The 16,648-nt window shown below is 34.7% G+C and overlaps 1 protein-coding gene across 1 annotated transcript in view; it reads left to right on the forward strand.

Moving 5' to 3' along the window:
- Positions 1 to 16,648, forward strand: part of Snx6 (sorting nexin 6) — a 210,360-nt gene that overhangs the window by 161,524 nt on the left and 32,188 nt on the right. Inside the window, exon 9 of the mRNA XM_090406978.1 lies at positions 15,158 to 15,244. Coding sequence (XP_090263104.1) covers positions 15,158 to 15,244 — 87 coding nt within the window. The remainder of the gene's footprint in view (positions 1 to 15,157; positions 15,245 to 16,648) is intronic.

Raw genomic sequence — 16,648 nt, forward strand, 5'->3', positions numbered from 1 at the left:
ACCAGAGCATAGAGATTTTTCAGAGGAGCAGAGTCTGTAACCCAAGAATTGGAAATAATCAAAAATACAGCCATACTCAATGGATATAATCTTAAAACAACTCAAAAAATCATCAGCCACTTCCCCACACATGAACCTAGACAAGAACAAGTCCGTAGGATTCCCATAACTTATGTCAAAGGCATCTCTGAACGTCTTTCAAAAATTATTAAGAAATACAATCTTGCTACTACCTACAAATCCATCAACCAGATCTATAACTTGTTATCTTCTCCTAAAGACAAACTCTCACCTGATGCTACCTGGTGAGGTTCCATGTTCCTGGAAACTGTCTTATTATGGACAGACAGGTAGATCTGTTCATAAACACATTTCGGAACATCAAGATCATATCCGTCTTATCAAACCGCGGAAATCTGGCCTCGATCAACACACGGAGTTGAAAACCCAAACCATAGGATCCATTGGGGAAAAAATCAAACTTCTACATAGATCTTTATATAAAGATGAACGTTTATATAAAGAAAGTACTCAAGCCCTACTTCACAGACCAAATCTAAACCATAATGACATTCTTGCTATTCCTAAAGTATAGGAAATTGTCATACAAAATTGTGTAAAATAATTTTTATATGTTATCTTATTTTTTTTTCCCCTCCAGATATATTTTATTTTAATTCTATAACACGCTACTGCACGCATATTGGGATTCGTGCACTTTAACTGTATGTTATTCCTGGTATTGTTTGAATTAACTGTACTGATGATGTCCTAAGATACTTAGGATGAAATATTTACTTATTAAAACTTATTACTGTGGTTATTACGTGTGTTTGTTTAGTCATGAATTCTCTACAGGTTTCATTGTATAATTGACATTTTTCATGTTCGAGAATGTGCAAACAGAGCTAAGGTGGTATAGTCACTTAAACAGAATAGGAGAGGAAAGGTTAGCAAAAAACAGGTGTTTGATGCCAAGATGGAGGAAAGAGACAGCAGAAGTGCCTTAGAAGCACAAATGTTGGATATGACAATATTGTAGTGCTCACAAGTAATAGATTTGATAGGAATGAATATATTTTTTTAGCCACCAACTTAATTTTAGAATAAGATTACACTGGGTTTTTTTATTGACCAATGAATTTAATGATGAATTATGCTAACAAGTTTCACTAACTGGGCTTCTTCAGGGCATAGAAACGGTAAAGACAACTCAAAGTCGCTAGTACATAAAACAAACGTATAAAATATAACAAAATTAATAGACGTGTAACATCATACACATGGAGCGTGTGTTTCATTAGTTATTGTTGTGTGTACTCACTATAGTTTGCAGCAAAATTAAATTCTGGCAAGCATAGCGATCTTATTAAGGTTTTCCACATGTCGGGCAGGATCATAAATTATAAAAAAAAAAAAAAAAAAAAAAAAACGTCATCAACATACCTCCACCATACTGCTGGCTTACGGTCAAGTTGGGAAAGGATGTCATTTTCTAGTTTCTCCATGAATAGATTTTTCTTATATCAAAACATCAAGAAGTCTTGAAATGAGAAAAAAGAATGCGTATGGAATGTTTAAAAACAACAGAATAGATAGTTCCGGATTACCCCCACTTCATCACAAGCCACACCATTGAATGGGACAAAAGTTCCATGCCTTATCTAGAAGAAAATTTCCAGTGTCGCAATTTCAAAGAAGCCACAGTGGTTTTCCGTTCTAAAAGCAGCCTAAAAACTGAAATCAAGGAATGATCCTGCTCGACATATGGAAAACCTTACTAAGATTGCTAAGCTTGCCAGAATTTAATTTTGCTGCAAACTACAGTGTGTGCACACACACAACAATAACTAATGAAACACACACTCCATGTGTATGATGTGACGCGTCTTTTTAATTTTGTCATATTTTATACGTTTGTTCTATGTACTAGCAACTTTGAGTTGTCTTTACCATTTATATGCCCTGAAGAAGCCAAACATCCCAATTGATGAAACTTGTTGGCATAATTTATCATTAAATTCATTGGTCAATAAAAAAAAAACCCAGTGTAATCTTATTCTAAAAAGAGATTGATAGGAGATTAATAATAATGTAAACTTAATTATATAGTGCTGTCATACCATCAATTTCCTGATGGTATGACAGCACTATATTTCAAAATTGATGCTGACATTATTCTAATCATCTGGAATCACCTTGTAACTAGCTCTTCTGAATTACACTGTGTGTAACCATTGTAAATTTTATGCCTTCATATTTCAGCATTTCTGGTTCAATACTGCCAACTCCAGCTGTTTTTCTTTTCTTTTTTTTTCTTGCCCATTATTACGTATCCCTGTTTACATTTCTTTTGACAATATTTTCTACCATTGTTCTGTCATTGCTTTTATTTTACAATCTTTCAAAACAATTGTGGTATATTTCAAAATAGGTGGCAGATGATATTTGTCTACACCCTACTTATTGGAGGTGTGACGTTACTAGAAAGAGTAATGTTTGGTCTCTAGAATGTGTTTATGGATTATTTGTGTACTGACCTTTTATTTATTAATATTTTTTTTATGTGATTCCCATCCCCTAAAGCAGGGGTGTCCAACCTTTTAGCTTCCCTGGGCCAGATTGGAAGAAGAGTTGTTTTGGGCCACACATAAAATACACTAAAGATAGCTGATGAGCAAAAAAACGTAGAATGTATACTTAACATATTTAAGTAATTTAAACTTGATTAATTCATTTTATTATAAAAGTAAAAGACAAGACAGCAGCATGAAATTAGTGAGATCTTTGACATTGTTTTTGAGACACTAATGCTTCGATATTTGGTTCGATGGAAGTAGTTGCAATTCTCAGTGGGTTCTCAAGGTGCTCATCAGATATTTTGGTTCTAGTTTTATTCTTCGTGTGCTTTATCCTTTAAAATAGCTGCTCACAAATGTAGGTGCTTCCAAATAGCGATAACATGAATAAGGCATGATTGTGAAGCAAGGGATATTTTTCTCTGGTAAGATATAGCTTATAGAAGTCCAGTAAAGAGACATGATTAAATTTTTCTTTAAGTTGAATGTCAGATTGTAGCTCTATGCATTCCATTTGAAAATTGGCAGGTAATATGTTTATGTCGACTGAATATGAAGTCGCAAATATATCAAAAGATTGATGATTTTTCTAGAAATCTTGAAACCTCTTCTCAAATTCCTGTATCAAATCGAAAAGCAAGGCTGCATATTTTTCATTGTTCACAGGACCGTGTTTAGCCAACATGTCAATGCATAAAATTGTTTGCTTTAATTTGAGATTTCCATAGTTTCATTTTGAACACTGTTATAGTTCGAAACATTGTATTGAGCAATTGGTTTTCACCTTGAAGACGCATGTTTAACTGATTTAAATGAGTGGTCAAGTCTACTAAAAATGCCAAATCTGTGAGCCAGTTTTCATCGTCAAGTTCTGGCACAAATTTTGTTTTTGATTTCATAAACGACTTGATTTCATTTCGCAAATCATAAAATCTTTTCAACATTTTACCTTGACTTAACCATCTTACTTCCGAAAAATAAATGATGTCCCCATAGTCAGCATCCATAAATTTAAGGAATTCCCGGAATTGGTGATGATTCAATCCCTTGGCCCTTATGAAATTTACAGCCTCGATGACAATCTGCATGACATTATCCATCTTTAAAGCTTTTGCAGCATAAATTTTCTTGGTGTACTATGCAGTGATATTTCATCATACTTAAATTTTGGGAGGCAATTGCATAGTCTTCTATTAATTTTACAAGTCTATCTCTTTTACCTATCATCGCTGGGGCACCATCAGTAGCTATACCAGATATGTTCACGATGGACAAAGAAAATCGCTTTAACGTATTTTTCACTGCTTCGTATAAATCTCTTGATTTAGTTGTGTCTTTTAATGGCACTAAAGAAGCCATTTCTTCAGTGATATTATATTCGTCATCAGTACCTCTAATAAAAATTGCCAGTTGAGCTGTATTAGTAGCATCAGTACTTTAGTCTATCGCCAAAGCATAAAATTTAAAATTAGCAGCTCTACTCTCCAAACCTTTTTCAACAGATTTTCCTATTTCATCAATTCACCTGGCTATAGTCTGGTGAGACAAACTGATTTTAGAAAAATCCCCTTTTTTATCAGGGCAAATTATATCTGCCACGCTTTCCATACATTGCTTAATAAACTCGCCATCGGTACGGTTTTGATTATTTTGCTATCAAGTTTGCAACCACATGACTAGCTTTTACAATAGAATCCACTTCAGTTGTTATTTTTTTAAAAAAAACTTTGAGATGATACTTTTTTCAGTTCCGCTATTTTGTCTTTACAACACATTCCTTGATACGCACTAAATTTCGCAGTATGTTTTTGCGTGTAATGCCTTTTCAAATTGTAGTCTTTGAAAACTGGCACAAATTCCTTACAAATTAAGCAGGTTGCCTTAGTATTTGCCTCGACAAAAAAGTAGTCGTCTGTCCACTTTTCGTTGAACAATCTTCCTTCTATAATTTTTCTTTTTTTTGGTTCGGTTTTCTTTTGAGATGCTGTGGAAGCCATGCTGGAATTTAAAAAAAAAAATAGATTGAAAATTAGAAAGCTAGGGTTAATAATCACCAAATCGCCAAATTTTTATTACTAAAAAAATTACTCGCCAAATCGCCACAAACACATGTAACGTCTGCACCTTTCTTCGGTGTGAACTCGACTGTTTACAATTGCACATTTAAAGCTGTACCAGCGTACCCATGGTGCACATAGAGAGACATCTATTGCATGGGAAGCAAGAGCGCTAGCACCATTTATTATGTTGAAGTAACTACTCGCATGGGCAGCAATTTTGAATAAATACAATTATTTGAGAATGATTTTATGAATCTCTCATTGCTAAAGAACACGTTAAATTCAAAAGTTCATTGCTTATAAATAAATAGCATATTAAAATTGTATTTGTAGTATTATTAATGGTATTTTTAGTCACAATCTCATAAAGTTTGTAAGTTTATGATTTTTTGTTGGGCCGCATTCATAGCCGTCCTGGGCCGCATGCTGGCCACGGGTTGGACAAGCCATCACTAAAGGCTGTTAACCTATAGTACATCAGTATTATGGATGGAGCAATGATTTTTAATAAGCAGGACAGTGCTTCACATTGGGTAATGAAAATCATATACCTAGTCTAGCTATGCTGTGTTAGATCCTGAATGGAGAGCTTTACAAGTAAATTCTTTATTCAGAATTTAACATGATAAATACTACTAATTAAGGAGATATCTGCACATCAGCTAATAATTATGAAGTATTATTTTATGTTATGTAATAATGTGTAGTCCATGTGTGCCATATAGTGAGAGTTATTTCTGATAACTGAAATGAGAAGCAGAGAATTTTGTATCAAAATAGTAAGAATTGTGTAAGGGAATTGTTAAGTTATTTGTAATTCCCATTAAGCTGTCCATTACGTCTAGTACATTATGAAATTCTGAGAAAAATTATAAGTAGTAATCCGTAATAATTGCGATGGTGGCTATACCTACACGGAAAATGACGCCAGAACAGCTACCTGGAATAATGTAACCTAACAGATTAGGGAGAGTGTAGGATCACCCAAGGGACACGAAAAATGGGGTTCGTGGGTGAAAACCACATCGAATAGAGGGTGCCCGAAAAGGGTGAATAAAAGACAAAGCAGGCCATTTTACAGGGCGTTTTCTTCTTCGGTTCCTGGATTTGAGTTTTAGGAGGATTGTCGGTGGGTCAACTACGGTGATGACGGACGGCGGGTTCTTTTCTTGAGAATGCTTGAAGATTTCCAAGCGGAGCTGATCGCGATACGACGACCTATGCAGATTCGAGCCTTAGCAGAATGTCCCATTTCCTGCGGAGCGGTAGACCGCACACCACAGTCGGAAACGATTAAAAGAAAAGCATAGTGCATCGCCAGGTGAAAAGACAGCCGATGAATATACAGTAAGGTGGTCTAGATCTACATGAGATGGCGGCATGAAATCTGAAAGGATCCAGTAATGTAAAGATTTTCATTCTATGTTAAAAATCTAGAAGAATAAGAAATTTGTGTATACTGTAATTGAAAGGACACTAGTAGAGAACTTAAGTGAGAATTTGATTGAATTAAGACCCTGTGGAACAATCAAGAATTGTTGATAGGCAGTATTTTGATTGAGAATGGCTACGCTTGCTTAATGAAATTTAGAATTAAGATAGTTATTGATAGAGTATTAATGAAAGTGTTCAATGCGTGTTCTGTGAATAATTTGTGAAAGGAATTATATCCTAGTAGTATTATGCTTACACTTAATCTTATCCTTTCGTAATTGAAGGATTTAGCCTACTCAGATTCATTGTGATTTAGTATGAACCTTAACTTAGAGTGAATTTTGATCCATTGAGTATTTGAATTTTCTTAACTGTAAATGTTTAATGTTTTTCCAATAAACATGTTTTGTACCTTATACCTGAGTTTATGCCTGATTATGAATTCAAACCACTATTTATGAAATAGAACCTTTTGGCGGGAAGGAATGTAGATATAATTGCTTAAGTGAGATTCGAGTCACGACTGCTAACTGAATCTGCACAGCGCTAGCATGAGATTAATTATTGTGTGTATCCCTTTTGAATTTAGAATTATTTCCCTGAACAAGAGTCTCCTCTGTTATAGGATATTGGCTGGCGCAGCATAATAAAAATTTTGCCAATATCCGAAGAGTAAGTAAATCTGAATTAATATTTTAAAGGCACAACAGTAGATTAGAAGGAGGACTATTTAGAAGTAGTCAAAGGTAAAATATAGACATAAACAGAAACATAACTGTTAACTTGAATAGTGCATAAAGCTTTAATCTATCAGTAAATCATTTACAGCCCACATGTATAACGTGCATATAGCAGCACTTAATGTTGGAAAGTACCCCTTTTGCCTTCATGCACAACATCCAACTGAAACACAACATCCACTGCTCACTCCAAAATCGCCTTCAGGCTGCTCTCTCTCAAGCTATGACCACAATTTGAAGTCCATTGGATTCAGATTGAGACTTACAGATATGCAGTTGGATACATTTGCCTCCAACCATTGTTATGTGGTCCTTCCATTGTGTGCAGGGACAGAGTCCAGTTGGAAGGTCCACTGCCTACTGTAAAACAGTGTTCAAGGAGTGTCTTGATACACTTGGGCAAAGGTTTTGACTCCTTTCTCACAGAAATGCAACTTGGATATCCCTTGATACGTCACTCCCCACCAAACTATCGCTGACGTGGGGTGACTTCTCTGAATTCAGGGTACTGTGGCACATGCTGTTAGACTATCTTGGTAGTCTAACAGTTTTGGTAGTTAAACTACTTCACAGATGAGAAGATTTTCAAAACCATGAAAATCTTCTCATCTGTGAAGAGAATCTCTGTTTGTGTATGACTGGAGAAGTGCCTTTTGATTTTATCACCCTTTGCTGCATATGCTGTGGTGTTAGGAACTGTCCAGTAGAACGACGATAGGCTCTGACCCCCAGGTCATCAGTTAGTGCCCGTGACATCATCTTCTGTGAAACATTCTCGTAACGGCATTTTCTATGTTCTTACAGGATTATGGCGGAGGTGTGACCTCGCAGCTCTCACAAGTTGTTGATATTTTCGTAATTAATAAATTCCTAACGCAGCATGGTTAACAAGTTATTTCGTGGTTAAATAATTTTCATGTCATTATAAAGGTTAATGGTCAGAAACACAAACTACATAATCTCTCCATTGCATGTTAAACTTTAAAGCTAGAAAACTCTACTAATAAACAAGTGAATGTTGGCTGCACTCAGTACTTCTGAGCTTGCACAATTCTGTGGGCAGTGCAGGGTATGTGTGGAAATTGTAATAGTTTTTATGGCAAAACTGTATGTATATATATGCGTACAGCAGGATTTGAACCTGTAGACTGTTAGTTGGAGAGGAGATATTAATCACTTGGGCAAAGTCTGGCAGTTCTTGTATAACATAACATTTGTCTTTTATGAACAGCAGGATTTCATTATAATGAATTCAAAGCTATAAGTACAATTGCAACATAGATGAGGCCTACTGGAACATATGTTCATACGGGAAGCCACATGGCTGCCCAGATCTTGGTTCATCATGAACTGATTCTGTTGTTTTGATTTATTCCCCAATTTGCATATTGTCTTCCTTATAAGACTTAGCTTATGAAATTTTCTTAACTTCTAATTTCATTGCCTTTCTTTTTTTTCCTGGAATGTACATTATCATCACATTCCTGTACGTTCCTCCTCGTGGGGTTCTATGAATTCTGCAATAAAAATAAATTAACTTATTTAACTGAAATAGTAACATGTTTATAAAGTATTTGAGGAAGATTTATACAAAAATCCCTTAATAGTTGCATACAAAGTTCATTTAAATAGTCTCTTTGAATTAGTATAATGCTTTAGGATATTCATCTATCTATTCATTGGCCACTTAGTTGCTTGGTGATGTGCCACACCAGTCCTTGTCAGGTGATCCTATTGTATGCTTTTCTGGAGGCTTAGTCTATGAAGATGAGTCTCTCTAGACATCATCCATCTCATTGATGGTCTACCCCTTCCATCCTTTCAATGTGTCCAAAGTATTTCAACTTTCTTCTGTTCCAAATCTCGCATCCATAAGTCACTGTTGGAAAACAGCTGCATCCACAATCAACTTTGTTCTAGTAGAGATAGATCCTTCCTTCTAGATCTTAGACACGAGTCTGACTGTTTGTTTAGCCATTCCTAATCTCCTGAACAGCAATTCTTCACATAATAATGGATCTCAAGTATATTTGCTGACTTCCTCAATTCTTTCTCCATGAAGGTACAATTGTTTTTCAGCAGCTTTTCTATGTTTCCTTCAAGAACCATAATCTTTGTCTTGCTAGGATTGAACTGAAGATCCCTGTTCTTACTAATGTCATTAACTTTGTCAAGGATTTGTCCTGATTCTACCTTGCAGTTACAAAGGGGTACTGTATCATCAGCACACCTCAGATTACTGATCAATTTGCTACCTACTCTAATTCTTGTCTTTAACTCATGCAATGCTACTTTCATTCCAGTCTACTTCTTCCACTCTCTAGGCCATGATCCTGTCTCCCATATCCTTGTAATCAATCTGTGAAACATTCTTATCCCCCGTGACCTTAATTAACTCTGCTGGGATTCCATATGCACCTGGGATTTTATTGTTAAGCCGTTTAACCTCTTTCAACCTCATGCCCAAGTGTGGAGGAGGAGGTTCAAAATTGAAATTTTTCTGGTGAGAGGGCTGCTCCAAATTTTACTTATCCTCTTTGCTGTACAGTTCCTTACAGTATTCTTTCTACCTGTTTTTGATTTGTAGTTCTTCTGTTAGTACTGCTCCATTCTTGTTTTTGATGACATTCAATTTGAGCTTAAACTTGTGCTTTTAGGGCATAAACTGAAATATCCTTTTATAATCATGCCTCCTCATCTGGAGGTTATTGCTTCATTTATTAGTATACAAATTTTCTGTGTCCTGCCTGATGGCGCTTCTGATTTTATGTAATCTCCTATTTTCTTCGGTCCCTGCGTCTTTGTTTCTCCATCTGTTTTCTGTTGATTAGATCCCACATTGAATCTGATATCCATGGGTTTCTTTGTCTTCTGATTGGGCCTGGATACTTCTTGACTGTATTATAACCTTGATTCCTTCCCAAAGCATTTCAGGTGAGTTCTTCTCATTAGTCTCTAAAACAGTATCCAACCAAGTTGATGTTTCTTCTGTGAACCTACTAGAGATTACTCTGACATCAGTCTAGTGGGATAGACCTGACTAGTAAGGTTTCAATCTGTTTTACTTTAGCTTTTATTAGCTGATCTGTACCACAGTCTGCTCCAGGATCAGTGATGCTTGTCTTTGACTGTTGAAGAGCAAAAATGTAATCTATTTGGTGCTTTGACCTATCATTGTTAGATGTCCAAGTATAGGTTTATGGTGGGTGTTTCTGGAAGCAGGTATTGGCAATGACTAATCTGTTAGAATGGGCAAATTCCAACAGTCTTTCAGGATGGGCATTACTTGGGCATGAACTAAATGAAACATCCTTTTATAATTGTGCCTTTTCACCTGGAAGTTCTCTTTATTTATTAGTATAAAAATTTTCCTTGTCCTGCCTGATGGCTCTTCTCCACATATGCCACATTCAAGCCCAACTCTCATACTCTTTCCCACTTTTGCATTAAAATTCTTAAAGATGAAAAGTACATCTCCCTTTGTGTGGGCAGCCCAAAACAATCTGTATGTTTTTGTAGAATTCCTCTCTTCTTCAGGTCTTTTTCTGTGGGATGCAATAAAGTATCAAAATTGACACATTTGTAGGATGAGCCTTAAGTCTAATACAAAATATCCTGTTGATTACAGCATTATAATCAATAAGGGCTCTTGTCTGGAATTGCACTCAGCTATCCTCATGCTTTGAGTTACCTCCTGAATAAACAACTAGCTTCCCATCCTCTTTTGAAGTGATCTCCATTCCATCCAGTCTCTGCAATTCCCAATATGTCAATTTTATATCTTTCTTTACAGACAATATCCAAAATATCCATTTGTAGACCCCACACATTCCTTTTGTCTTTGGTAAAGTTCGCCTCTAAGATTAATTCCATACCTTCTGTATTCCTCATTCACAATATCACTGACTTATGTTAGACTGAATATACTTCTTGGACAGGACCCTCTGCTAAGTCCTGAATGTGGTTCTGATTATTCTGCATGACAATCAATGCAGCATGAGATGTATTATAAGTCACAACCATGTTAGCATTTTGGAGTGAAGTCACTGCTAGAAAAAAAAAAGTAGTAGGGTTGCAAAGGCCTTTTCCACATATTTGGGAGGATCTGGTCCCAGTTCATCCCATGTTGGCCAAGTGGGTTGGGGCTTCAGCTTGCTAGGTGAGGCAAATATTCCTAAGTTTTAAAAGAGGTATACCGTGAGTAGACATATCAATACAAAATTAATAACAGAAAAAACTCGCGTACAAAGATTATTTAATAGTATAATTTTCGCTGTGTGTCACAGGCATCTTCAGTACATTAAGCTCAAATTAAACAATAACTGACAATTCCAAAAAGCGCCACCTAAGTAGCTGTTGTAAGACGACTAAAAAGGACAATAACTTTCCTAAAAAAAAAAAATAAATAAATAAATAAATAAATAAAAAAATCAATACAATAAAAAGTTAGGAAAGATTAGCTGATTTGTAAAGTACTATCTCCCATAAAGGGGATAGACGTAAGCCATCGAATCTGTTTAAGTTAGGAGAATGAAGTAGTTTCACATGTTTCTTTATAAAGGCGTTCCATGAGAAACTGACTTTTGTGAAGAACTCTTGTCTTTCTCCAATGAACTCTGTGTCTAGTGAAGATGGCATGTTCTGCAAGTCTAGACTTTTCAGGTTTAAAGTATTCAATATAAGATTAGTGTTCTTCTAGCCGAATAGAGGAAGATCTTCCCGTTTGTCCGAAATAAGATAATCCACAAGAGCACAGAATCTGGTAGACCTGGATGATTAAGATGTGGAAGCTTGTCCTTAGGAGAAGTGAGAAAGGTGGAGATTTTTCTAAACGGTCAAAAGGCAACAAAAATATTCAGTAGTTTTAAAACTTTTGCTATACGTTCACTGATGCTTTGTACATAAGGGATAGTAATGCGCGTTATTTCTTCTGTGTTTGAAGAGGAAGACATATTAAAGCTACTCAAAATTCTTTTAATAAAGCAATTCTTATAACCATTAGATAGAAAGGAAGAAGTTATATATTGTAGTTCTTTCTGTAAAAGATCGTCTGAAGAACAAAAGGAGTGGGCCCGATGAACCAGTGTTTTAATAGTTCCTGCCTTTTGACTGGGATGGTGATGAGATTCGGCATGGGATATAATGGCCTGTATGAGTCTTCTTTCTATAAACTGAGAAATGTAGGTTACCATCTGGTTGGCGAAGAATTAGAAGATCTAAAAAGGCTAACTGCTTATTTGATTCTACTTCTAGGGTAAACTTGATCCTAGGATGAAATGCGTTTAACTTAGTGAGAAATTGTTGAAGTTCATCCGAAGAGCCATTCCATACAGCAAAAATGTCATTGACATATCTGAACCAATGAGTAGGTCTGGGAGAAATGTTGTCAAAGATACGTTGTTCAAAATATTCCATAAAGAAATTGGAGATAACAGGATAAAGAGGATTACCCATTGCTGGTCCTTCAATTTGTTGATACAACTTATTTTTAAAGGAAAAATAACCAGAATTTATACAAAATCAAATATGTTTACAATGTCTGAAGGAAATTCCTGTTGTGGTAATTCAATGCTTTCCGAAAGAGGCACATTTGTAAATAAAGAAACATCTAAACTGATCATGATATCAGAAACGTCCAAATGAAGATCTGAAATTTTATTTTTGAAATCCAAAGTATTTTTTATATAAGTGTAAGTTCTTCTAGTTGAAGAGGAGAGTAAATTTGGGAAAAAAAAAAAAGAAAAAAAAAAGAGAGATTTTGTAAGTGGGGCAACCTATACAATCCACGACTGGTCTTAACGGAATGCCTGGTTTATGAACTTTTGGAAGACCATACAATCTAGGTGGACGACCGAAGAAGGTTTTAAGTTTTTTCTTTTGATCTTCATTCCTTATAGATAACTTATCTTATAGATAAGTTATCTATAAGAGAATTAAGTCTATTCAGTTGACTTTGGGTAGGATCTTTCTCCTGCTATCTCCAATTTCTTTATGGAACATTTTGAACAACGTATCTTTGACAACATTTCTCCCAGACCTACTCATTGGTTCAGATATGTCAATGACATTTTTGTTGTATGGAATGGCTCTTCGGATGAACTTCAACAATTTCTCACTAAGTTAAACGCATTTCATCCTAGGATCAAGTTTACCCTAGAAGTAGAATCAAATAAGCAGTTAGCCTTTTTAGATCTTCTAATTCTTTGCCAACCAGATGGTAACCTACATTTCTCAGTTTATAGAAAGAAGACTCATACAGGCCATTATATCCATGCCGAATCTCATCACCATCCCAGTCAAAAGGCAGGAACTATTAAAACACTGGTTCATCAGGCCCACTCCTTTTGTTCGTCAGACGATCTTTTACAGAAAGAACTACAATATATAACTTCCTTTCTATCTAATGGTTATAAGAATTGCTTTATTAAAAGAATTTTGAGTAGTTTTAATGTCTTCCTCTTCAAACACAGAAGAAATAACGCGCATTACTATCCTTTATGTACAAAGCATCGGTGAACGTATAGCAAAAGTTTTAAAGCCACTGAATATTTTTGTTGCCTTTCGACCATTTAGAAAAATCTCCACCTTTCTCACTTCTCCTAAAGACAAGCTTCCACATCATAATCATCCAGGTGTCTACCAGATTCCGTGCTCTTGTGGATTATCTTATTTCGGACAAACGGGAAGATCTGCCTCTATTCGGCTAGAAGAACACCAATCTTATATTGAATACTTTAAATCTAAGAAGTCTGGACTTGCAGAACATGCCATCTTCACCAGACACAGAGTTCATTGGAGAAAGACAAGAGTTCTTCACAAAAGTCAGTTTCTCATGGAGCGCCTTTATAAAGAAACACGTGAAACTCTACTTCATTCTCCTAACTTAAACAGATCTGACGGCTTATGTCTGTCCCCTTTATGGGAGATAGTACTTTACAAATCAGCTAATCTTTCCTAACTTTTTATTGTATTGATTTTTTTTTAATTTATTTATTTTTTTTTTTTATTTTTAGGAAAGTTGACCTTTTTAGTTATCTTACAACAGCTACTTAGGTGGCACTTTTTGGAATTGTCGGTTATTGTTTAATTTTAGCTTAATGTACTGAAGATTCCTGTGACACACGGCAAAAATTATACTATTAAATAATCTTTGTACACGAGTTTTTTCCGTTATTAATTTTGTATCAAATATCCCTAGGAGAGAAGGCAGACTCCCACTGCATAAGAAGAAATAGAAAAAATTCACTCCATGAGTGAATCTTTTCCTCAATTACTCTCTGATAGCTTTGGTTGAAAAGAGCAACAAGAAAAAGAATGTTAGGAACCGGTCTACAGATAACAGTCATACCCTGACTTATGCGAATCCGGAATTATGCGGTTTCTTATATGTACGTATATGCTTCACGCCTCACCACTAGTCATATCTTTCAGGCGCCGGCCGCAATAGCCAGTGTCGCACATGCTGTGAACAAGCACTGACATGTTTCGTGCGATCTCCATTTATACACTATTTTTATAGTCTACAAACCTTGCGATTGTTTAATGTTATGTTCTTGATAAAAATTTTATCACATAAAAAATAATGTCTTCCAAAAGAAGCAAGTCCAATTCTTCTACAGCTAGCAAGAAAAGAAAAACATTGACTATGGAAACAAAACTCAACATTATTAAGGACTTTGAAGGCAGAATGAAAATTTGTGAGCTAGCAAAGAAGTTCAATCTGCAGGAATCCACAGTAAGAACAATCATAAAATAATGGTTTACGGATTTTGGAGGACATAGATTCTAACGAGGAACGAATTGTAGCCACAAGGCAAGGAATAAAAAAAAATCATTAACTTGCTATGAAGAAATTTTGCGTGACAAGAAAAAGACATTATGCCATCAGACGAATCTATTAGATTTTATGAAACCATCGACATCGAAATAACTTTCTTTTTTTTATGTGCGAAAAACTACAATTATGATTATATTTCTTAAAAAATATAGATGTTTTTGTAAACCTTTGGTCCCAATTGTATGTTTGTATATATAAATTACATGCAAAATTATACCCAGAGTTATGCGAATTCGACTTATGTGCTTTTTGTTGGTCCCACCTACCATGTAACTTTGGGATTTTACTGTATAACATTATTAAATCTTCTGTAATATGGTACCCTGAGAAGCAGTTGAACAAAAGTTAAGATTTTATAAACCATCTTATAAAAGAAACAAAACAAATTTTTTTCATATGCAATCCAAAGACACTTTAAAAAGTTGGATTTTATAAAAGCACTTTTCTAATATTAAAGGTTTTATAATATAGAGTTGTTTAATACATATTTTCATTATTTTTTCATAGAAAATTGAAGGTAGAGTAGCATCAGATGAGGATTTGAAACTTTCAGATACTCTCAGGTATTATATGAGAGACACAGCTGCTGCTAAAGTGAGTTTTCTTTTGTTTAGTCAAATGCTAGACATAAAACTATGAAACATTTTGTTTTGTAGTACATTTTGGTAATTTTTAAATGTTTTGCTTCTTTCAGGTAAAATATTTATGGGTTTTTTTGCTGATTTTTTATATAGCTTCTATTAAACTGGATATTGAAATTTGTTTCTTTTGGCATACAATAAAAACTGGAACATTTTTATTCCAGTCTTCGGAAACAGATTTAGTTAAAAATGCAAGATCTGATGAGGCAGAAGAACTGCTGATAAAAATATAAAGTAATGAATGATTTGTGAAAGGGTGGATAAATCTGGAACTTTGTATCCTATTACTGTGTAAAAAGTGTATACTTATCCTTAGTAAACAAAATAAAATTCTTAGAAAAAGTGAAATATAAATAATATGGAAATAAATACATATAGACACAACAAATCTTGATTTGCTGCTTCATCAGTCAGTATTAATTCCTGCCACACCTACTTTAGTAAATCAAATTACAGCTGAATTAATAACATTTCTAGAAAATATTTATAGCATGATTAGAGAAAAAGTATTGGTGACAAAATAATACAGAATATTCCTTTTAGGACAAACACTAGATTATACACTGCCAATTTGTTTTTATTTGACACTTTTTTTGGTTTAAAGTTGGATATGTATTCATAGCTGTCTGATAGTAGGTTTTTAGAAATTTTACTGTTTCTGTAATTCTCTATTCAAAATGCAGTTGTTCACAATAGGCAAGAACCTTTCCAGGTTATGTATTTTATTTTTTCTTATTGTTGAATTTTCATACAAAACTAGTTTAGTCACGAAGACTTGGGTAATGACATCTATCATATCCCTGAATAAATCCCATAGTATGGGGCATAAGTGAATATTGTCAGTTTCAATATCAGGTTTAATATCACTTTCTTTCATAATGTCATCTATGTAGATCCTGAATAACAATAGAAGTTACAAGCATACCAGTTATACACCTTACATCAAGCACTCTTTCTATGGCTCTTAAAATTCTAACAGCTGATTTACAATTTAAATGTGGTTTCCCCTTATACCATGTAATTGTAGGATTTTGAACAGTATGTGCCTTTCCAGATACGCAAAACTTAATTGCATATCCTTGTTATGTTCTTGTGACTTCTGAACTGTTTGTTTGAAAATAAATGTTCTGATCCTGACAGCCATTATTTGGCTTATGCCTGGCTTTTTTCTTTTCTTTTCTAGTTTTTCTTAGGCTCTTCTCAAGTATGCTTGCATAGATCTTACTCAGAATGCCCAGTAGAATTTAAAATTTAATTTACTTTATTCTTTTTCCTCTACTTATTTATTGTTATGCTTGAAAATAGTGATTGCTGTTTATTTTAAATCCCTTGTATAGTGTTGTATTAAACATGGCTT

This window comes from Typopeltis vanoorti, chromosome 17 (assembly GCF_054136105.1).
Source record: "Typopeltis vanoorti isolate ZY-2024b chromosome 17, IOZ_Tvanoo_1.0, whole genome shotgun sequence".
NCBI lineage: Eukaryota > Metazoa > Arthropoda > Arachnida > Uropygi > Thelyphonidae > Typopeltis > Typopeltis vanoorti.